This window comes from Cryptomeria japonica, chromosome 7 (genome assembly GCF_030272615.1).
Source record: "Cryptomeria japonica chromosome 7, Sugi_1.0, whole genome shotgun sequence".
NCBI classification, from domain to species: domain Eukaryota; kingdom Viridiplantae; phylum Streptophyta; class Pinopsida; order Cupressales; family Cupressaceae; genus Cryptomeria; species Cryptomeria japonica.
In genome coordinates this window covers 677,744,168-677,765,698 of record NC_081411.1, presented here as the reverse complement: position 1 = coordinate 677,765,698, position 21,531 = coordinate 677,744,168, and the positions used below count along the sequence as shown (strand labels likewise).

The following is a 21,531-nucleotide window of genomic DNA, read 5'->3' as shown; positions in this document are numbered from 1 at the left end:
TTTGACCTTCCCATGACTAGAGTAAAGATGTGAACAAAAGAATATATATATATTTGACTCTCTCCTCTCCAAGGCCACAAAATTTGTTTCAATTTTCTTGTAAGGGTAATTTTGATTGTTCAATCATGCAAGTCTAATAATTAGGTGATTCATGAAGCTCCAGGAAGATTGATTTATGCATCATTAAATCTCAAATAAGAGATAATAGCTTTAGTGCTATTAAGTTCACAACATGTTCATACTTCTATTTGGCTAGGCTTAACCTCTTCAAGAAAGTTGTGTTAGAAATATAGTTAATGAATAAGTATTCGTAATGGTGAAATTTGTACGTCCATGCCCATCTCCATTTAGTTTTTTGCCTAAAATTGCTTTTATCATGCTAGTTGTTACTTAAGTTTAATCTAGGTTACATTGTGTGCCAATAACCCAAAAGTTTCAAGATGTCAAATTTTATAGGAGGTGAGATAACCTCTAAAAAATGTTGTCAAACTTCTCAAAAAACATTCAGGTACTAAAGATTCATATCAAGAATGTCTCAAGTCAAACTTAGACCACAACCATAGTCAACAGTTAAAGAATAAAATACTTAAGCCCATTATTGTGACTAAGACCAAATCAATTTACACAACTTAGGTAAATGGATATATAATTATAATTCCTATTGATTAATTCACAAATATTTATAATTAGGTAATTGCGAGATCAATAATGCTAAAAAGAAAATTTAGATTGAAAAGAGGACAATAACAATGAAGGAGATTCAATCAACTCAATAACATATAAGAAAGAAGTGATGGACCTAGTTTTCTTTACAAAGTACTCTATGTTGGTACTAGTTTGTTGTTGTTCTATTTTTCCTTAAGATGCCTTATGTGATTATTTGTACCATCTTTATTATATTGTACTTTGTAATTGGACTTGATCAACCCAATAACCTTATGCATTTTCCCTATGAAGTATCGTACAGCCCTAAAATCCTTGAAATGTTATATTATTGATTATCCATAAGTTATGAAAAGGTGAAATATGTCAGAGTTCTCTATCTGACAAGTTTAGATAATATAAACCCTCTATGAATATCATTGAATTGATGTAAACAAATTTGCTTTACATTTGAATCTTTGCCAGATTCAGACTTGTTCTAAAGCCCTATTTAAGTGATTGTGTGAAGTGATATGTGCTCTATTTAGGGGTTATTGTGTATGTCTTCAAATTGTATTTAGAGCTGATAGTTATGTACTCTAGAATGCATGATTATCATCTTGGAATGTATTTTAAGTATATCGATACAATCAACAATAGGTGACTACATAGTATGTAATATGTACAAGTAAAGGGTACATGAATGACAAGATTGGAAAAGTTCAAAGATAAAGGGTACATGAATGACCAGATTGAAAAAGTTCAAAGATGGGAGGCTTTACATGTTAAACTTGCATTACCTCCACAATTGTAAAAACTAAAAAAAAAATTAATGTGAATTTCTTTAATGTCTATAGTTCTAAACATGCTCTTAATTAACAAAGTATTTCTATTGAATCCAATTGTGATTAAACCAAAGTATATGATTAAAAAGATCTGGAAACTTAAGAAATAGAATTATAAATAAAGTTAAAATGAAATGGATTCATTGTGATATTGATACTGCTACATTCGCACTTGTTTGACTTCTTTTTTGTGAGCTATGATGCATATGTACCTCATGTTGCTGAGAACACCAACTAATTTAAAGGATGGAAATGTTCTCAAACTTTTTCCCCATTCATATGATTATTCCATTGAGTATAAGATATAGAATGAAATGAATGCATAACGAATGTCCGGATAAAATAAATATAGCATATTTTGGTTGCCAGAAATGTCAATTACTCCAAAAATGGACCTGAACTTCCAGGGATGAGGAAGAGAGAGACCAACCTGGTTATGGATTGACAAAACAGTTGAAACTGAAGATTGCAAGTAACTTGAAGTTGCTTCATCAAGATAGTGAATTTTTACATCATATGTCCTGCCCTGTAGATTTGGAACCAGTTAAGAGCCACACATTCTCTGTAGCCAGATGAAATAAGTCCCTTACTTTTAGTTCCCAAACAAGTAAAAGATCCAAATTTTCTACAGAAAAAGCCACTAAATCAGACCAAATTCATAACACTAGAAAGCAAAATAAAATTAGATGCCAGGAAATGAAAACCTAGATAGCTTAAGGAAAACTATAAAAATTAAAACTTACTTCAACTGATATTATTGCAGGTTCTCTACTTGGTAAGGATTCTTCAGCATCTGCTTGATATTGCTTTTTAACTCTGTAGACAGATGTGAAACAACAATCATGTTCAGATAAAATGCAATGCTAACAACATTTTGCAACAAGGAGACAAATAAAAAAAACACCTTATCGCTAGTTTCCTAAAAAATAACATTCAAAGCAATGTACTATAAAGCAGGGAACTCAATATGCTAGATATACTGCTCCTGATAACAAATCTATTTATACCATTGTTACCAGACTCGGACTTAGCACAAACTTGACAAATTGAAAAAACAAAGAAATATAGAGAAATTTTAAGGAACTAAAGATTTCTCTATGCACTCTTCTCCAATTCGACTTTAAAGCCATAATAAAGTAATCAACAAACTATTTTCATCAGACACAAGTAGAAATAAAATCAATGTGAGCAAAAGCAAATTTGAGCTTAAGGAAGATTTTTAAATAAGTCAATAATGTCAGGAAGATTTGTAAATAAATAAATATTGTCAAGTGCTTTTGGTGTACAAACTTAATGGATTGTGACATCCACAGTATCAAAGCAAAAATCAGAACATGAACACATGAACTATGGTATAAAGGAATTTGTATCACTCAGCCTAGCAACAGTAGCTCTATGGCAAGTCACATGCCCATGTCTTAAATAGGTCCTCAATGTGGCTACGATCAAGATATATGTGCATGTGTCAACAATATCTAAGCAATTCACTTGTGCTCCCCCTATGCCATGGTCAGTGCCTCTGCCTTTAGATCAACCTAATCTGCATATGCATGGTTATCCTCATTTAAGATAGAATCCTCAACTTTGATAATACAATCCATTAAAAAATAAACCTCCTATAATGCAATGAGAGAAATCTAAGACAAAGATTTGATTGTGACAGGGGTAAAGGTTATAATGAACATAGACAAGGTCACTCAACTGTTCCACAATCAATCTATAGAAATCTTGGAATGTATGTGCTCAACCATATTGCAATTGTGCTCCCATCTTCAAGCATTTCTTGGTTGGCAAAAGATAAATATGACAGCTCTCTAATAATTAGGCACCTTATCACCAAACCTCTCCTACCATGCATTAAAAATGGGAAAACAAATTGAAAAAGAACTCATTCTCACTACTCAACAACTTTAATCAGCTTTTCTCTAGCTACAATGTTATTCCAACCACCTTACCATATATCTCACACAAAGAGGTCCCCTTGCAAAAATCTAAAGATCTTGTTTTTGAAGATAATCATTGCTCTAAGCTAAGAATCTACTTCCATCCACTCTCTAACTGTGTCAAATTTACTCAAAAGTTAAAACCACCTCGTTGGTCTTCAAATCTAGCCAAAATTAAAATGCTTATGAAACTAATAGAGCCATCATATATAAATGACAACCCATATGGGGTGACATTTGCCTTCAACCCTATTGGCAAGAAGCATGAATAAATCTAACCCACACGTGTTGAAAACGTCTCTACAACACCACATCGATGATTAAGAACACAACATATAACTTACAAGAGGTTGTGTGGTACCGTACATATCATTAAATTCATTTCTAGACAATTCACCTAGATAGCCCTAAGTCACCTCTTATATTCCTAATAAGCCATAAAATGTATATATCATAAAGAAAGAGATAAAGTTGTAGGAAGATGATGATTAAGAGATTATTATGAAAGGATGTGAGGAAAAGGCACTACAAAGAGGCATTAAGAGGCTATAAAAAGAAGAGGATGAGAAATAAGATGATAAACTAATCAAAACTAAGCTTTACAAGAGTTTTTACTACCTTTTAGTTGACAAACTAGTCAAAATTAACACTCAAAATGTAATGTCCCCTACTGAGACACTAAATTCTGCTTATAATTTATGGGATCCAAATGACTCGATGTAAATTATACTGCCTTCGTCCTATTTTAGAATGGGTTCTATATTGAATTGGTTGATACTAATCTTGACCGTCAAACACTTATATGCCTTGGTTTTGGTGCTCGATAATTTTGGCCTTCGGTCTGCTCACAAACTTCTTCACATCTGCAGATAAATGATAGATACTAATTCTACCTTGTTTGGAATGAGCGATCTGATTGACTTATGTATCCATTACCCTTGAAGGATTGCATCTTGAAAGTCACACCTTCTCCCATTCATGTTTCTTTATAAGGGGTCGTGACTCCTTGTTACAACTATCGCCGCTGATCCCTATCATTGTTTATGCTAATCGTTGCTCCTTTACTTGTATTTTAACCAGGCCGTTTTCATTAGTAAATCAGTTAATTAATTAATCAAGTGTTATCTTAAGCATTACTCATTACTCATAATTGCTATTCAGTCATTTGCTTTCATTTCAACAGATATCGATGGGTGAATGGTTATGGTGTGCATTAGTTAATGCAATCTAATTATCGACATTTGCTCAGATTGATTTCTATATTACTGTTGGTTCATGCCTTAATCGTGGATGATCTTTTACGATCATGAAAACACGGTTATCACCTATGGCTAATATTTGTCACCATGATTGGTATATACCCGGTTGATATTCTAGCAACTTTGTTCAATATTTAGTTCTTGATGATGACCTCTTTGAGACATATACGCTCTCACCAATCATTTACATTGTTGATTAATATCTTCTATCATGATAGTCTTGTATTGGCACCATGTTTCCTTAATAGATATCTTCCCCTTGATTAGAAGTGCACGGTGTGAAGCGTTGATACTCCTATGACCGCTTCTTACGTATCGATTATATACCTTGATCGATCAATCCAATTAAACACAATATCTCTATGTTATTTATGCATCTTTTGAGATAGCGGAAGTGTATATACATTGGACATGTTTGACCTTTTGATGGCTGGGATTATCTTCTTTATTCTCTTTTTGACCGGTTAACAATAGACATTGATCTATAGGATCGCTGATTTCGGATATGGTTGATATAGTGATCATAAAGATTATTTGGTCTCTTTTCAAATCTTATTTACAAATTCGTCTCCATTGGAGACTTCTTGAATTTAGGTGATCTCGGTGGATAATGCTTAGGGGGGACTGATCTCAGTTTAGGAAGAGGCTATAAAAAGAAGAGGATGAGAAATAAGATGAGAAACTAATCAAAACTATGCTTTACAAGAGTTTTTACTACCTTTCAGTTGACAAACTAGTCAAAATTAGCACTCAAAACCAAAGTTCCCAAACTCAGACTCGGCTTTGACTCGGCAAGGCTGACTCAGCTTGGGCTCTGCAATGACTCGGCAAAATAAGAAAACCCTTGAAATTTAGAGATTTTTAACGATTTAAAACTTGTTTCATACACCCATTATTGAATTAAGCTTAAAGACACTATAACATCATCAAATAGAAGCTAATTTGATCACATACATAAACATACATCCATCACATGCGTAGAAATGTAAATTGTAACCAAAGTTCCCAGACTCGGACTCGGCTCGGACTCGGCAAGGCCGACTCGACTCGTGACTCGGCTATGACTCGGCGACGACTCGGCTATGACTCGGCAAAATAAAAAACCCTTGAAATTTAGAGATTTTTAACGATTTAAAACTTGTTTCATGCACCCATTATTGAATAAAGCTTAAAGACACTATAACATCATCAAATAGAAGCTGATTTGATCACATACATAAACATACATCCATCACATGCGTAGAAATGTAAATTGTAGCTGAAGGAAATAGAAAACATAGATATATAGAGTTATAAATGTTGTCAAATGTATATAAAATCCATGACATCAAATGTTCCCAAACATATATATAACTGTAAACAAAAACAAGTCTATGGCTCAGGCTCTAGCTAATCCTGAGCCTCAGAGTAGTCTGTCTGCCTCCTACAAATGCGTCTAAGGTAGGTCCTGGATGACTGAGAAGCCATAGTCTCCGCCTGTGAGGTGCCTATGCCGGATCGTGCTCTATCCTCCTCCTCTGCCATAGCCACAGCCTCAGCCTCTCTGTCTGCCTGGTCAACCCACTCATGGTCCTCCTCAGTGAAGACGGGATCGGTAGACTCAGTGATCCACTCAGACTCTGGATCGATCTCCGCTAAAGTGATCGGAGAGGAGTCAGTGTCCAAAATCTGTCTGGTCCTAAGATGGAGGTTGTAATGAACAAAAACAAGATCATTCAACCTCTCCACAGACAATCTATTACGCCTCTTCGAATGGATGTGCTCGAACATTGACCAATTGCGCTCACATCCAGAAGCACTGCATGGCTGGCTCAAAATACGGATGGCAATTTTTTGAAGGTTTGGGGTTGAGGGCCCAAACATTTGCCACCATCTATCTGAAATAACGAAAAAGAAAAAAAAATCAAACTCATTTCCAACTTTAAGGCTAGATTATAAAATCAAAAATTAAAATGCATAAGCCATAAACTTAAGAATCTTAAGTTTACATATATTTCTACCTGGCTGCAATTGTGTTCGAGCCTCTATGCACATGCTGCTTGAGAAGATTGCCCCTTCTCGATTATTATATTTATCCAGCTGGAGCGTTGTTCTTGAGGCTGTGCCATCAGTACACAACTTTTGAACCACTGTATACAGGCCACTAAGAACCTCCTCATCTGCCTTGAAGTCATCACGGAATCGAAATGCCGGATTGAGGTAATAGGCTGCTGCATGGATGGGCCTGTGAAGCTGGTTCTGCCATCTCCTATCAATAATCTCCCAAATGGGGCCATACTTATCCTCATCTCCTGCATATATGGACCTAATGGCCTCCTTGGCCCTATCCATACCCTCATATATATAGCCCATAGAGGGCTTCTCCCCATCAACAACTCGTAGGAGAACTACGAGGGGCTCAGTGACCTACACATAATGTTAAACAAAAACAATTAAGTCACAAATTAAATTAAAAAAAAAGAAAAATTGCAAAGTTAAATTGTTAATAAATTAAAATTAAATTACTAAATAGTAGATACTAGATAGTAGATACTAAATGTTAAATTGTAATAAATTTACCTGCACGGTTTCTCCACAGGGGGTCCAAAAACCTGACTCATCAAAAATGCAATTTACCACATCTATCCCTGCAGTGGTTGTAGCATAGGATGAGGAAGTCCACTCCTCACCAACAAACATACGCCTCAAAGCCGCCTTTGATTTTATCAAGGATTTCAGTGTGAGGAAGTTTGAGGCAAACCTCGTGATGCCTGGACGAGCCAACTCCTTTTGCCCCGTGTATTGCCTCATAATGCTAAGGACCAATGCATGATTGTAGATAAACTTGCTGATATATTTGGCCCTTTCAACTATTGATTTCACCCATTCAAGCTTACCAATATCCTCCAACATGAGGTCAAGGCAATGGGCCGCACAAGGAGACCAAAAAATTTTCGGGTGCCTCTCCATCAAAAGTTTACCTGCAGCAATTTTAAGTTAATTAGAAATTTTGATGTGTTAAGAAAATTTTAAATAATCATAGATGCCTCTCCATCAAGACTTGAAAAGTTCAAAATTTACCTGCAGCAACATAACTTGCTGCATTATCTGTCACCACCTGCACCACATTTTCTTCCCCCACCTCTTGTATGACTTCCTCAATAGCCTCACATAAGTATGTGGCATTTTTCACATGTGAGGAAGCATCAATAGATTTCAAGAACATGGTAGATCCTGAAAATAGAGTTTCAAACTTTCAACAAATCAAAATTTAATTTATTCAATGCATTTAGGGAAGTACAAATTAGAATGAATCATAATCAATCACCTCCGCAGGAAACAAGAAAATTTAGGAGTGTTCTATTCCTCCTATCCGTCCAACCATCTGTCATGATGGTGCAACCCTTTTCTCTCCAAGACTGTCGGTGGTCCTCTAGCTCAACTTTCATATCCTCAACCATTTGTAACAAGAGGGGGCCACTTAACTCAGCATCGGTAGGGGCTTTAAACCCCGCACCACAAATGGTTATGGAATCTACCATGCCTTGCCAATAAGGAGACCTGTCACAAATAGATTATGATTAGACAAAGTAAAATTCAACTTCAAACTATAAATTTACTTTTAAACTTAAAGCAATCAAATCAAAAAGAATTACCTGGCTGCAATAAATGGAATGTTGCAAAAGTACCAAAACTTGCAAATTTGTTTTCTTGCAGCATCATGAACCTCCTTGTTGCAACCCATACCCTCAAGCGAGGGTTGTGCCCCAGGAGTACTACGCGGCACAAAATAACTATCCAACCTGGATTTCCGAACTCTAGGGCCAAAGGTAATAGTGCCACCAAGAGGAGTAGAAGTAGAAGCACTAGCACTAGCAGAAGCACTAGCACTAGCAAAAGCACTAGGGTGAAAGGGAGGCATGGAAGAACCCTCTCCAACACAGCCTACGGATGTGGATGCGGATGCGGATGCGGATGCAGATGCGGATGTGGGTGCATGGGAGCCAATAGCACTTAACTCTTCCAATTGCCTCTTCTTGGTTAACTTTTCTTGTTCATGTGTTTCTAATTGGACATAACAGAAACGTTTTGCCTCAGGAGTTTGTAATTTGCATACCTCAATATCATGGCCAGGTATGCCGGCAATATGGTATTTAAATCTATTGATGCCACCAAAATTAATTTCTTTACAAAAAAAACATTTTGTTTGATTTTTTTGTCTGCCAATAAAGTCTTCAGTATATTTCCAAGCCTCATCCTTTTTAGGCATTGTGAAAAATGAATGTTTTTTAAACGTGAAAGCTGCTGCAATAAGAAAATTTAATAAAGTTATAAACTAATAGAAAAAATCAGGAAACCCTACTTTAAAAAAAAATAAAATTGTAAATACATGTTCACAATTTTTTTCTAAAAAAATGTAGGGTTTGCACTTTGCCATTATTCTACTTCTCTCATTGTAATTAAGCTAAAAAAATAAAAACATTCAAGATTTGGAAAGTTAACTGTTAAACTAAAAAAAAATTAACAAACAAATGAAAAAAATCCATTAACATACTTAAAAAAACAAGCAAAATCTACCTTACCTCTTTCAAATGAGTTGAGAAGTCTTGCTTTGGACTCCTTGATGCTCTCAATGCAAGCCTATGGCCTCCCCAATGTGATTTGTGGTCTCCTTGATGCTCTTCTTCCTTGCTGATTGCAAACCTATGGCCTCTTGTTTTCCTTCCTCTCTCTCACTTTTCCTCTCTTCTTCTCACAAATAACAATTAAAAGACCTTTTAGGGTTATACCAAAGAGAATGGAAAAAAAAAACAAATGAAAAAGCTCTTTTTTTTTTTGTTTTTTTAAGTTCGAATTATGCCTATCGCGCGGCCGAGTCCTGGACCTCGGACTCGGCGAGTTTTGGCAAAACTCGCCTGACTCGCGAGTCAGGCGAGTTTTGCCCAAAACTCGCCGAGTCCGAGCGGCGAGTCGGCAAAACTCGCCGAGGTTGGCTCGACTCGCCAACTCGGCGAACTCGCCTGACTCGCGGCGAGTTTGGGGACTCTGATTGTAACTGAAGGAATTAGAAAACATAGATATATAGGATTATAAATGTTGTCCAATGTATATAAAATGTAACTGTAAAGTGTAAACAAAAACAAGTCTATGGCTCAGGCTCAGGCTCAGCCTCGTCTATCTGCCTCCTAGAAAGGCGTCTAAGGTAGGTCCTGGATGACTGAGTAGCCATAGTCTCTGCCTGTGATGTGCCAGTCTAAGTAGCCATAGGTGTTGTGCATGATCGTGCTCTATCCTCCTCCTCTGCCATAGCCACAGCCTCAACCTCTCTGTCTGCCTGGTCAACCCACTCAAGGTCCTCATCAGTGAAGACTGGATCGGTGGACTCAATGAGCCAATCGGACTCGGGGTTGATTTCCTCTAAAGTGATCGGAGAGGAGTCAGCGTCCAAAATCTGTCTGGTCCTCAGACGGAGGTTGTAATGAACAAAGACTAGATCATTCAACCTCTCCACAGACAATCTATTTCGCCTCTTTGAGTGGATGTGCTCGAACATGCTCCAGTTGCGTCACATCCAGAAGTGTTGCATGGCTGGCTCAATATGCGGATGGCAATTTTTTTAAGGTTTGGGGTTGAAGGCCCAAACATTTCCCACCATCTATCTGAGATAAGGAAAAGAAAAAAACATTAGTCTCATTTCCAACTTTAAAGGTAGATTATAAAATGAAAAATTAAAATGCATAAGTCATAAACTTTAGAATTTTCTACCTGGCTGCAATTTTGTCCGACCCTCTTTGCACAATTGGCTGGCAAAGATCACCCCTACAACATTACTAAATGCATCCATCTTGAGCAGTGTAGCTGTGGTATCAATGCCCATCCGTTGTACTATTGAATATAGCCCGCTAAGAACCTCCTCGTCCGCTTTGAAATCAGCACAGAAACGAAATGATGGATTGAGGTAATAAGCTACTGCATGGATGGGCCTATGAAGTTGGTTATGCCATCTTCTATCAATTATGTCCCAAATGGGCCTATACTTATCCTCAACTCCAGCATATATAGATCTAATGGCCTCCTTGGCCCTATCCATGCCCTCATATATGTAGCCCATAGCGGGCTTCTCCCCATCAACAACTCGTAGGAGAACTACTAGGGGCTCAGTGACCTGCAAATAATGTTAAACAAAAATAGTTAACTCACAAGTGTGCATGAAAATAAGAAAAATTGCAAAGTTGCACAATGCAAACAAAACAAAAATATGCATATAAACTTATAAAATAACCTGCACGATCTCTGTACAAGGGGTCCAAAAACCTGGCCCATCAAAAATGCAATCTGCTACATCCATCCCTGCAGTGGTCGTAGCATAGGATGAGGAAGTCCACTCCTCACCAACAAACATTCGCCTCAAAGATGCCTTTGATATTAACAAGGATTTCAATGTGAGGAAATTCGAGGCAAATCGCGTTATACCAGAACGAGCCAACTCCCTTTCCCCCGTGTATTGCCTCATAATGCTAAGGACCAATGCATGATTGTAAATAAATTTGCATATATTCTTGGCCCTTTCAACGCATTCTTTCACCAATCCAAGCTTACCTATATCCTCCAGCATGAGGTCAAAGCAATGGGCCACACATAGAGACCAAAAGATTTTTGGGTGCCTCTCCATCAAAAGTTTTCCGGCAACAATTTTAAATTAGTTAAAGAATTAGATGTGATGAGTATCAAGAAATTTTACCATTAATATTTAAAAGTTAAAAACTTAAAAGTTTAAAAGTTAAAACTTAAAAGAGTACTTTTAAAGTTTTCCTACAGCAACATAAGTTGCTGCATTATCCGTCACCACTTGCACCACATTTTCTTCCCCCACCTCATCTATAACTTCCTCAATAGCCTCACATAAGTATGCCGCATTTTTGACATGTGAGGAAGCATCGATGGACTTCAAAAACATGGTGGATCCTGAAAATAAAACAAATTAATTATCAATAAATTATTCAATTTCAATCAAAATGCATTTAGAGAAGTAAAATGATCAATCACCTCCGTTGGAAACAAGAAAATTTAGGAGTGTTCTATTCCTCCTATCAGTCCAACCATCTGTCATGATGGTGCAACCCTTGTGGCTCCAAGATTGGCGGTGCTCCTCTAGGTCAACTTTCATATCTTCCACCATTTCCAACAAGAGAGGGCCACTCAACTCAGTATCACTAGGGGCTTTAAACCCCGCCCCACAAATGGTTACTGCATCAATCATGCCTTGCCAATAAGGAGACCTGTCACAAATTGAAATAGATTAAATAAGAAAAGTTCAATTTCAATTTCAATTTTCAACTTCAAACCATAAAATTTTAAATTTTAATTTAAAACAATCAAATAAAAAGGTACCTAGCTGCAATAAATGGAATGTTGCAGAAGTACCAAAACTTGCAAATTGCTTTTCTTCCTGCATCATGGACCTCCTTGTTCCAAGACATGCTCTCAAGCGAGGGTTGTGTGCCAGGAGTAGTGTGTGGTACAAAATAATTGTCTATCTTGGATTTTCGCACTCTAGGACCAAAAGTGTGACTAGTAGGAGCAGAAATAGAAGTACTAGTACTAGCAGAAGCACTAGGACGAAAGGGAGGCATAGAAGAGCCCTCTCCAACACAACCTATGGATGCAGCTATGGATGCGGATGCGGATGTGGGTGGAGGGGAACCAATATGGCATAACTCCTCTCTTTGTCTTTTTTTTGTTTGCTTATGTATTTCAAAATTTTCTAATTGGACGTAACAAAAACAGACTGCTTTGGGAGGTGCCTTGTTACAAGGCTCAGTATCATGACCACGTATGCCAGCAATATAATATTTCAATCTATTTATCCCCCCATGGTTAATTTCCTTACAAAAACTACACTTGGTTTGATTTCTTTGTCTACCAGGGAATTCTTCAGTGTATTTCCATGCCTCATCTTTTTTACCATGTTTCCTAGGCTTAGGTTGTGGAGGATTAGGATGAGCCATTAGGAAAAAAGAATGTTTTCAAAGCGTGAGGGCTGCTGCAATAAGACAATTTTACAAATCACCATTTGAGCATTGTGTTTGACAAAGTTTTAAATTTAAAATTTTAAACTAATTAAAAAAATCAGAAAAATTTTAAATTTTAAATTTTAAACTAATTAAAAAAATCAGCAAAGACTAATTTGTGCATTGTGTTTTTTCTTGAAAATTTTCAAATTTCAAATAAAGAAATTAAGAATTGAGAAAAATCAGCAAACCTTAGATTTTTTTTTGAAAAAATTATAAATACATGTATACAATTTTTTCAAAAAAAAAAATCTAGGGTTTGCTATGCTATGTTCTATTTATCTCATTGTGATTGATCATTGAAGTATGCAATATAGATTTGGAAAGTTGAACTTCAAAAAAAAATAACAACAAAACAAAAAATCCATAAATATAGAAAAAACCAACATAATCAATAAAAATTAACACTTACCTCTTTCAAATTTGTTCAGAAGTGTTTGAGATGAGCTTCTATGGACTTCTTGATGCTCTCAATGCAACTGTAGTGCTGCCCCAATGTGATTTGTGCAAGCTTTTCACCTCTTCCTCTCAGCTGGTTGCAAAACTATGGCTTCCTATTTTTCTCTCTTCCTCTCTTTTTTCCTCTCTTCCACTCATAAAAGTGAATTGCAATTCCTTTTAGGGTTATAAAAAAGGGAAATGAAAAAAAAAACATATAAAAATGTTATATTTTTTTAAGTTTTTGTGACTGCACGTTTTGACTTGACGTGGCAAGGTCACGAGCCTCGGACTCGGCGAGTCAGGGTGTGACTCGCTGACTCGACGAGTCAAGCGAGTCACACTCCTTGACCCGTCCAAGCCTGGGCCAGGGTCACCGTGACCCGACGGGGGTCACCTGGCCCGCTGACTCGCATGACTCGCCGCGAGTCACAAAACTCTGCTCAAAACAACAAATGTGACCAAGAAAATAAATAAAACCAGTAAAAGTACAAACAATGTTTAGGGAGACATTCAAAAGATGTCAAAACTACACATTAAAAACATTCTTTAAGCATTACAATGCAATATCACGTCCTTGAGAGAAAACCCAAAAAATTACCACGGGGGGCTTCACTTAGTGAACCTGGGTTATATCACGTGCGTTAATGGCATACTAAAGAATCCTCTTATTTTCAAAAAATATTGCCCTAAACTCCTTTTTTGTCACCGCCTCCCAATGCATAGCGTAAATTAAAAGCCCCCCTATTTTCCCAAATATTGCATTTTTTTATAGCCCGAATTAAAAAACCCCTATTTTCACCGATAGGCAATATATTGTACCCTCATTTTTGGGATATTAAACCCCCCAATATGAATGCAAGTGATGTAATATTGCCTAGCCAGTAAAACCCCCATGAAAATTACAATGCAATAAAATGCCCTAAACCCATTGCTGGAAGAAAACCTTCATAGTTTGTAACCCCTTCTATTTTTTTTTAGCTCTACAACCTTTTTGTCTTCATTGTAAACCTGCGTATACATATCTCTTCAAGACCATCAGTTAATCTTGGAGAAGAACCAAAGTTGTTTGCAACTACACAAGTTGCTCATGCCTACTTGCATCATCTCCACATGGTCATATGTAATGTCCTTCTTGGGAATATTACTATATTTTGACCTAAAAGCACAAGTCCAATTAAAATAAGAGATATAATATAGTTAAAGAGTATACATTTACCATTTGAAATGTCTGGTCATATGTGATGTCCTTCCTGAGGATATTACTATATTTTGACCTAAAATCACAAGTTCAATTAAAATAATAGAAATAATACAATTAAGAGTATACATTTACCATTTGAAATGTCTGGTCATATGTGATGTCCTTCCTAAGGATATTACTATATTTTGACCTAAAATCACAAGTTCAATTAAAATAAGAGAAATAATACAATTAAGAGTATACATTTACCATTTGAAATGTCTTTAAAAAGATTAATCCCAGTTTAGATCCTGCAATTATGTTAGTCATCACTTGAAACGTGATTCATGAATATAGGTTAGGAATCCAATAACATATTGTTGGATATTTTGTCATTGATGTCAAAGGATGTTGAGCTACCCGATTGCTTGGTTGAGCTTCTTGTCTACCTAGTTGAACTACTTGTCTACTTGCTTGAGGTGCTTGGGTGCCTAGTTGAGCTGGTTGTTTGTGTGCTTTAGCTAATTGGTTGGTTGGTTGAGCTACTTAGCTGCCTAGTTGAGCTGGTTGACTGTTTGCTTAAGCTGCCTGGCTGTCAGTTTGAGCTGGCTGCTTGTCTGATTCAGCAGCTTGCTTGTCAGTTTATTTGACATGTCATCTTTAAATATTGAAAAGGGCTGCGATGGCATAAGAGACAAAATTTTTGTCCTTTTCATGAACAAGTCAGCAAGATAAGTTGTCACATTACCATCAAAGGAACAGATGCGATATTCTTTTCACCGTTTCAGATATGTATTGACACTTCCTGATGTGGTGTTTGTTACACACAGTTGTGGCTATTATTACACATCCGTTATTTTGCATGGTGCGTAGCATATGAAGGTGGAGTGCCAAATTAAGAACCGTTTTTCATATATTATGAGGAATCTACTTTTGTCTTTCTTGGTCAGCAGATATGCTGGTTTTGTGATCATCATGTTGTTGTGCGTATTTAGCTGTGGCAGAAACGTTTTTTTCCTATATTGGTATTGTGGGATTTTTATTCATATCGCAGGTTTGGCACCTTAAAAAAAGGGGCAGAATTAGCAACAAAGTTGATATACAGAGACCTGTGGAGTTTTTTTTTTTTTCAAGTGTGCATCACACATGGAAAATATAGGATGCTACAGTGCTGTATATTTATTGCCCATGCACTTTTGGTGACCTTTTTGGGAAATCTGATTAACATCGAGAAATATGAGCAGAGTTTGAAAAGTGATAGAAGAGAGATATATATATTGATATCCAAGACGTTTAGGAGCATCCGTAACTGTTTTTGAGCTGTTGCAGTAATTAGATGAAGGCAACAGGTTAAGGAGTTAAATAATAGCATATTGAATTTTTAATTCCCTAGTTTTAGCATAAATAGAAGCTGCAATTGGTTATATTATTATTATTTTTCTTGTTATCTCTGTTTTCTTCCGATAGGGGCATGACACAGTTTGTGATCTGTTTTGGCGAGGACATGACATTATAGACTTGAAATCATGCCCTTTAAATCAGCAACTATATTCTTTTGTAAACAAACCATGTCGCTGAGGGTCCAAGGGTACCTAGAGGCATTTGAAAGCCCTCCCCTCTTTAATTGCATTCATTTTAAGACCTTAATGGTGTCCTAGGTCATGAATGGAGATAGATAGCTTTGTCTAGTCACTTGTGGGAATTAAACGAAGAACTAGAGATTGTGAATTTTGCATGCAAGGGAAGGTAAAACTCACAAAATCTATAAGGAACGATCTGGAACAGACATGAAAATGTCCTAAGTCGCCCTCTTTATCATCCACCAATGAAAATGTAAGAAAAGTTAAATTGTGCCCTTGGGATGGATAATGGCTTTAAGATCAGTAATCCTCTTGGGATAGAGGGAAGGGCCAAATTTGGTCATTAATAGAATCCAAATAAGATTCAAGGAGTGATTGAAGTGAATAGGAGAAAATATGGTGATTCAAAGTGGGATGAGAGGTGAATAATGGACATGGACATGGAAATCCAAAAGTCCATTGAAACTCCACAAAAGGACAAGCAAAGTGAATGAAGTGATTGGAAGGCATATGGGGAAAACATACGGAATTGGAAATCAAGACAAGATGTATGGATGGAAAACTAGAAATCCAAAAGTCATCTTGAATTCTGCACAAGAAGAAATGAACAACAAACACATTAGGAACCTAGGTCTTCGAAGTTCCTAAGTCTTCTCTTCCTCAACACCGGAACTCTGGAACCCCGAGGTTCCTAGGTTCTAAAATTTCCCCAACTTCAGTGACCCAGGTCCCCGAAGTTTCCCCAACTTCGGTGACCCAGGTCTTCGAAGTTTCCCCAACTTCGGTGACCCAGGTTTCCGAAGTTCCCCCAACTTCGGTGACCCAGGTCCCCGAAGTTTTCCATCCTTCTGGCTTGCAACACTTCTGGATGGCGTGATCGATACTCAAAGCTTTAAATGCTCCGACACCTTTTGTGACTCGTGCACCTTCTTTTGTGGAGCCACAAGGGTGCATTTAATGTTTTTGGCAGGATTTCCATCAAGAGAGGTACGGGGCCATGCTTGTTGCAGTGACTTATGTCATGTCTGCATACTCTGACTTTGGAAGGTCAGTCAATCCACCCTTCTCAAGGTTGCTTTTGTTGGTATGGCTAGGTTGCTTGCATGTACAAAAGTCAAGTGCATGCCCTTCCTTGCACTCCCAAACTGACACACAGGGGTCATGATCACTCTTGTAACCATTTTTCTATATAAAGGTTGTTAAGCCTCATTATAAAGGGTTCTCTCCTTGCTGGCTTGAGCTATTCTATGTTGTCTCACTTCTCTTGTATTATTTTGTATTTTGCAACTGTATGTTGACCATTGGCCTTATAATTAATTGAAATCGCCATTCTGGCCTTCTTTCAACTTATGTATGATGTGTATGTTTTCTTACCTTCATCATAGGTGTATGTTTTGTGGCTCTTCTCTCATTTATGTTGTGTTAACTTATTTCTGATTGTGACTTGTGGGAAACCTTCTCCCCTCTTGGCATTCAGTGAATTCTAACCTCCATACATGGGGTCACTCATACAACTGAAGTTTGCGCATCTCTTGGATTTTTCAGTTGATTCTTTGTGTCATTTCGGGTAGGGAGACGAACAATCTCTTCTTGGTGCATCACCTCCTTTTATTTCGAGCAATTATCTCTTCACTTTACCTCTGCAAGTTGTTAGGATAGGCTTAGGAGTCAGTTTTGAAGTGTTGAGTTGGTTCAACACCTGCACCTGGATTGAGAAGGAAGTCGGCCTTCTCCAGAGATTCAACCCCTTGCGCAAGGTCCCACACTTCGGGGTTGTTTCCATGTTTCACAAGGTTGCTGAGTTGATAACTCAGTAAGGGTGCGAGCTTTTGTGATAACAAAACCTTTGTAGGAATTCAAAGCAAAAATGGAAGTCAAAAATGGAGGAAGAATGGAAGTCAGTCCAAAAGTGCAACAAGATTCAACAAAAAGGGGAGTGGAAGAAACGTGGAAAAGATCGAGGAACCAAAGGTTTGGATGTCTGGAGGTGGAAATAATTTTGCAAGAGGGATTGTAAAGGATGCAAGAAAAACATGCAGAATTGGAGGAGGGAAGTGGAGGTGGAAAGGAAATGGAAGAAGTCTTTGAGGAACTTGCAAATCTATGAAGGAGAAAATAAACTGTAAAGGTAAAAGGTGGAATTTCACCAAAGGTCAACAGGTGGAGAAAGAATTGAAGAAGTTTGGATGAGCTCTAAAAGTGCACAAGAGAGAAACATGGAAGCAAGGATTGAGAGAATCAAGAGTGGATAAGAACCAAAGGTTGGGAGGAAGAAGGGAATGGGAATAAGTCCCAAAAACCTCCACAAGAGGAAATAAGGAAAGGAGCAAGTGAAAGGGAAAATGCAGGAACTTGATGTGAAACTAGAGTAGGTACATGGATGCAAAATAGGAAAAAGTTTGATTGTTTCACAAACCTCTACAAATCCACAAAGTAAGGAAATGGGAATGAAAACAAGGTAATGAGAAACTCTAGAGATGTCGAAGAGGATGGGAGGTAGACATATGTCCCGCATGTGCATCAAAAACCTATGAATGGAGGAGACAAATGAAAACGTGGGAACGAAAGGGCACAAAAGACCTTGCGGAAATTATGTGAGACTAGGGGTGAGAATAGGATATTGGATGATTGGAAAAAGTCTTATACTCCAAAACAACTTTGCAACTCTACAAAAACATTAGAAAATGACTAAACAAGCCCCAAACTAAGAATTTTTTGGATTCCTGCAACTTCTACTAACTCTAATGTTGATGTGTCTTTTAGAACACTTTGAACACAAAATAAAATACAAGTATTCTATCCTCTCTTGAACAAAGAAACCTCATATGCTAAAGAATATGATCAAATGAGACGACTCCAAGGTTTACGATGCGAACAATTTGTTGTCCTCATTTTTGTAAATAAACATGAAGGCAACCCCCTTGAATTTATTTATTTTGCTAAAATTCATCCTCTAGAGTCCCTTTGCATGTTTTCCAAGGTTGAAATTGTCTCAAATTTTTCCTACTTTTAGTGTGTGCTTTTTCTTTGGCTTTCCTTGGTTAGTTTTTAATTGTTTTAAGCTTTAATTTTGCATCCTAAGTGCAAAATCGGGTTTTCAAGGTCAGTGTGCAAGTTGGGGGACTTTGCAAGTAGAACTTCAACACTTGTAATCGGGTCTTTAAGACCCGACAACAAGTGGATTGGGACTTTTTAAGCATAAGTCACTTGCAATCGGGTTTCTTACTACCGATTACAAGTTTTATCATAAAGTTCAAAGTGTAAGTTTTAAAACACTCGTAATCGGTTTACACAAACCCGATTTTAAGTGCTAAATGGGCGCTCAAACAAATATCATCCTCCTTTATACTTGCATCAAGCTGCAGATAGCCCGATTTTCTTTCCTCTTGGTTCACGTTTTTGAAGGGATTCAATAAATGCTTTAGTCTTTGAATCCAAAGACGAGTAGTTTTCCTCTAAATCGCCTTTTAAGTTCCTCACAAGGGTTTTTAAATCTCATGTTGGATACTGCTGCTGCTAGGATATGTTGTTGTCATTGATGTCAACATATTCTTATGTTTTGGTGTTGCAGAGAGCTATTTCGTGTTTTGGTGATTGCATTGAATTGATATGGTTGATTTATCTATTTGAGATGCTAGAATTCCTCATTCCTTATTGGTTTCAGCGATCCGTAAGTTTACTTGATCATATTATTTGATCCGGTTTGTAGTTCAGTCTTTCTATTCAGTAGTTGGTAGAGTTTGGTATTTGATCTGGTGAGTTTCGATATGATCATATCTTTGGTTGCAGATTTTGGAGAATGTTTTGAATGTTCATGGGTATCTTCATTTCAGATGGTTCGTGATTTGATGCTCCGCAAGCTATCTTTCTAGTCCGAATTGTTGTTGTTTGGTGTTCTTGTGAGTTAGCGTGTTGATCAATGAAGATTTGAATAAGTGGTGTTGGTGCAGCTATTGCGGATGGTTTTAATGTGCTTGTTGGTGTTTCATGATTGTGTCCTATTTGTTTTGATGGTCCGCATTGATCCTTGTGCGTGCTCTTGGTGATTTTGCTGATCCGATGATATTCTTCATGTTATGCGGTATTCTTGGTGGTGTAACGTGTTGCGGTTTATCTTGGCGAGATTTCCAGTGGTGATGCGTGTTTGGAGATTTCATTTAGGTCCATACTATGTCGTCTATGACCTTATATTGGTCTGGTGGTTTATTTATGTATCGTGAGATGTAATTTTGTAATTAAGGGTTGAGCGTTTGGCCGACCTTGTAGTCAAGGTTGATGATTCGTATAAATAGGTGGTATAGTCATGTGATTCGAGTGATTGATGTGATGTTTGCATTATCAGAGAGTGGTGTATGTGTGCATAAGCGAATTTATCCTTCAGTGTGGTGTATTGAGCAGAGATTGGTGCAGGGCAAACAAATGTGCTTAACCGGAACCGTCATCAAGCATTAGCAGATGCTATATTTGCAGTTCATGTATTCCAAATTGTAGTCTGAATCTTATTGTAAGGTAGTGAACCTTCCCTAAGGGTTGGAGCCTTCTGGGTCATCTTATTTTGAGCAATGAGCTCTAGGCAATGTGCTTGAATGCATGTGCATTCCCCATTGTAACATTTACACATACTACTGTAGAGTATCATCTTATTGTGGGTAGATTCCAACCGTGGTTTTTCCCTTAACCGGGTTTTCCACATCAAAAATCTTGGTGTTATGTGTGCTGCTATTATTGTCTTTATCTTTATTCTTGTTGCAATTGTTTAGATCTGAGATTGTGCTTAATTTGTTTGATTCAATGAAAACTGATTCACCCCCCCCTCTCAGTTTTCCTTCATTGTTGCTGCTAACATCTCATTCAAGATCACATTGGCATTTTAGTTGTCTCTCTCAAGGGTTTCCTTTGACAAGTATTTCGTTTTCTTTTTCTCTTCTCTTTCTTTAATTGTTTTGCTCATGCTTTAAGCAAGGTGTATTGAAGAGAAGGTCGCTCTTATTCTTTCCCGTGCTTTCATGGTTTTCGTATATGAATGTGTTGTTTTGTAAGCTTGCACCTTGTGTATTCGAGTTTTGGCGTCTCTCATGCCTTACATTTTCGTTCCATATCATATTGCCCATTGCATCTTACAAAATCGCGTCGCTCCTATATGCATCATGTGCTTTCCAATATTAATCTTCCCTTGGTACTTGCAATCGGGTCTATAAGATCCGATTGCACATTTAACTCTTTAAAAAATTCACTTTGACACTTGTAGTCGGGTTGGTGTAAACCGATTACAAGTGTTCTTGGTTCTTGATGTAAGTTGCATGGATTTAAGTTCATTTGCAATAAAATTGTTTCCCAAATCGCCTAAGTGTAAAATCGGGTCTCATTACTACAAGTGCAAGTCATAGTATGCAAACATACTTGTAGTTGGGTCTTGAAGACCCGACTACAAGTATGCCTTTTGCATTTTATTCTTCCCCATAAAAGCATAAAATCGGTTCTCATAAGGATGACTGCAAATTATGATTCCAAGCTTTTGTAACTTTCACTTGCAAGTAATATGTTGCCTTTCAAAGTCGGGTCTATAGCATGTTATTGGAAATTTTATAAC

The 21,531-nt window shown here is 37.2% G+C and overlaps 2 protein-coding genes across 7 annotated transcripts in view; both read right to left on the bottom strand.

The window, feature by feature from the left end:
* Positions 1-21,531, bottom strand: part of LOC131040382 (probable pre-mRNA-splicing factor ATP-dependent RNA helicase DEAH9) — a 229,780-nt gene that overhangs the window by 106,790 nt on the left and 101,459 nt on the right. For all 5 annotated transcript variants that reach the window (XM_057973290.2, XM_057973287.2, XM_057973289.2 and 2 more), the window contains exons 8-9: positions 2,231-2,303; positions 1,918-2,013 (exon numbers count right to left, since the gene is read on the bottom strand). In XM_057973290.2, coding sequence (XP_057829273.2) covers positions 1,918-2,013; positions 2,231-2,303 — 169 coding nt within the window. The remainder of the gene's footprint in view (positions 1-1,917; positions 2,014-2,230; positions 2,304-21,531) is intronic.
* On the bottom strand, positions 5,949-9,563 carry LOC131065058 (uncharacterized). 2 transcript variants are annotated; one of them, XM_059207691.1, is made up of 7 exons: positions 9,252-9,563; positions 8,325-8,973; positions 7,997-8,229; positions 7,750-7,902; positions 7,249-7,649; positions 6,690-7,095; positions 5,949-6,566 (listed from the first exon to the last, which is right to left on the bottom strand). In XM_059207691.1, the coding sequence occupies exons 2-7, from the start codon at positions 8,936-8,938 to the stop codon at positions 6,079-6,081; spliced, it is 2,295 nt and encodes a 764-aa protein (XP_059063674.1). In that variant the 5' UTR covers positions 8,939-8,973; positions 9,252-9,563; the 3' UTR covers positions 5,949-6,078. The 2 variants fall into 2 exon arrangements, with proteins under 2 accessions (XP_059063674.1, XP_059063675.1); XM_059207692.1 differs by having other exon boundaries at positions 8,325-8,970.

What these genes read in the sequence shown, in the direction of transcription:
- LOC131065058 (XM_059207691.1), bottom strand. Translation starts at nt 8,938, where the DNA reads ATGCCTAAAAAGGATGAGGCTTGGAAATATACTGAAGACTTTATTGGC. An exon ending in ATTCCATTTATTGCAGCCAG is followed by an intron (nt 8,230 to 8,324) that starts GTAATTCTTTTT and finishes TATTTGTGACAG; the next exon opens with GTCTCCTTATTGGCAAGGCA. An exon ending in CCTGTGGAGAAACCGTGCAG is followed by an intron (nt 7,096 to 7,248) that starts GTAAATTTATTA and finishes CATTATGTGTAG; the next exon opens with GTCACTGAGCCCCTCGTAGT.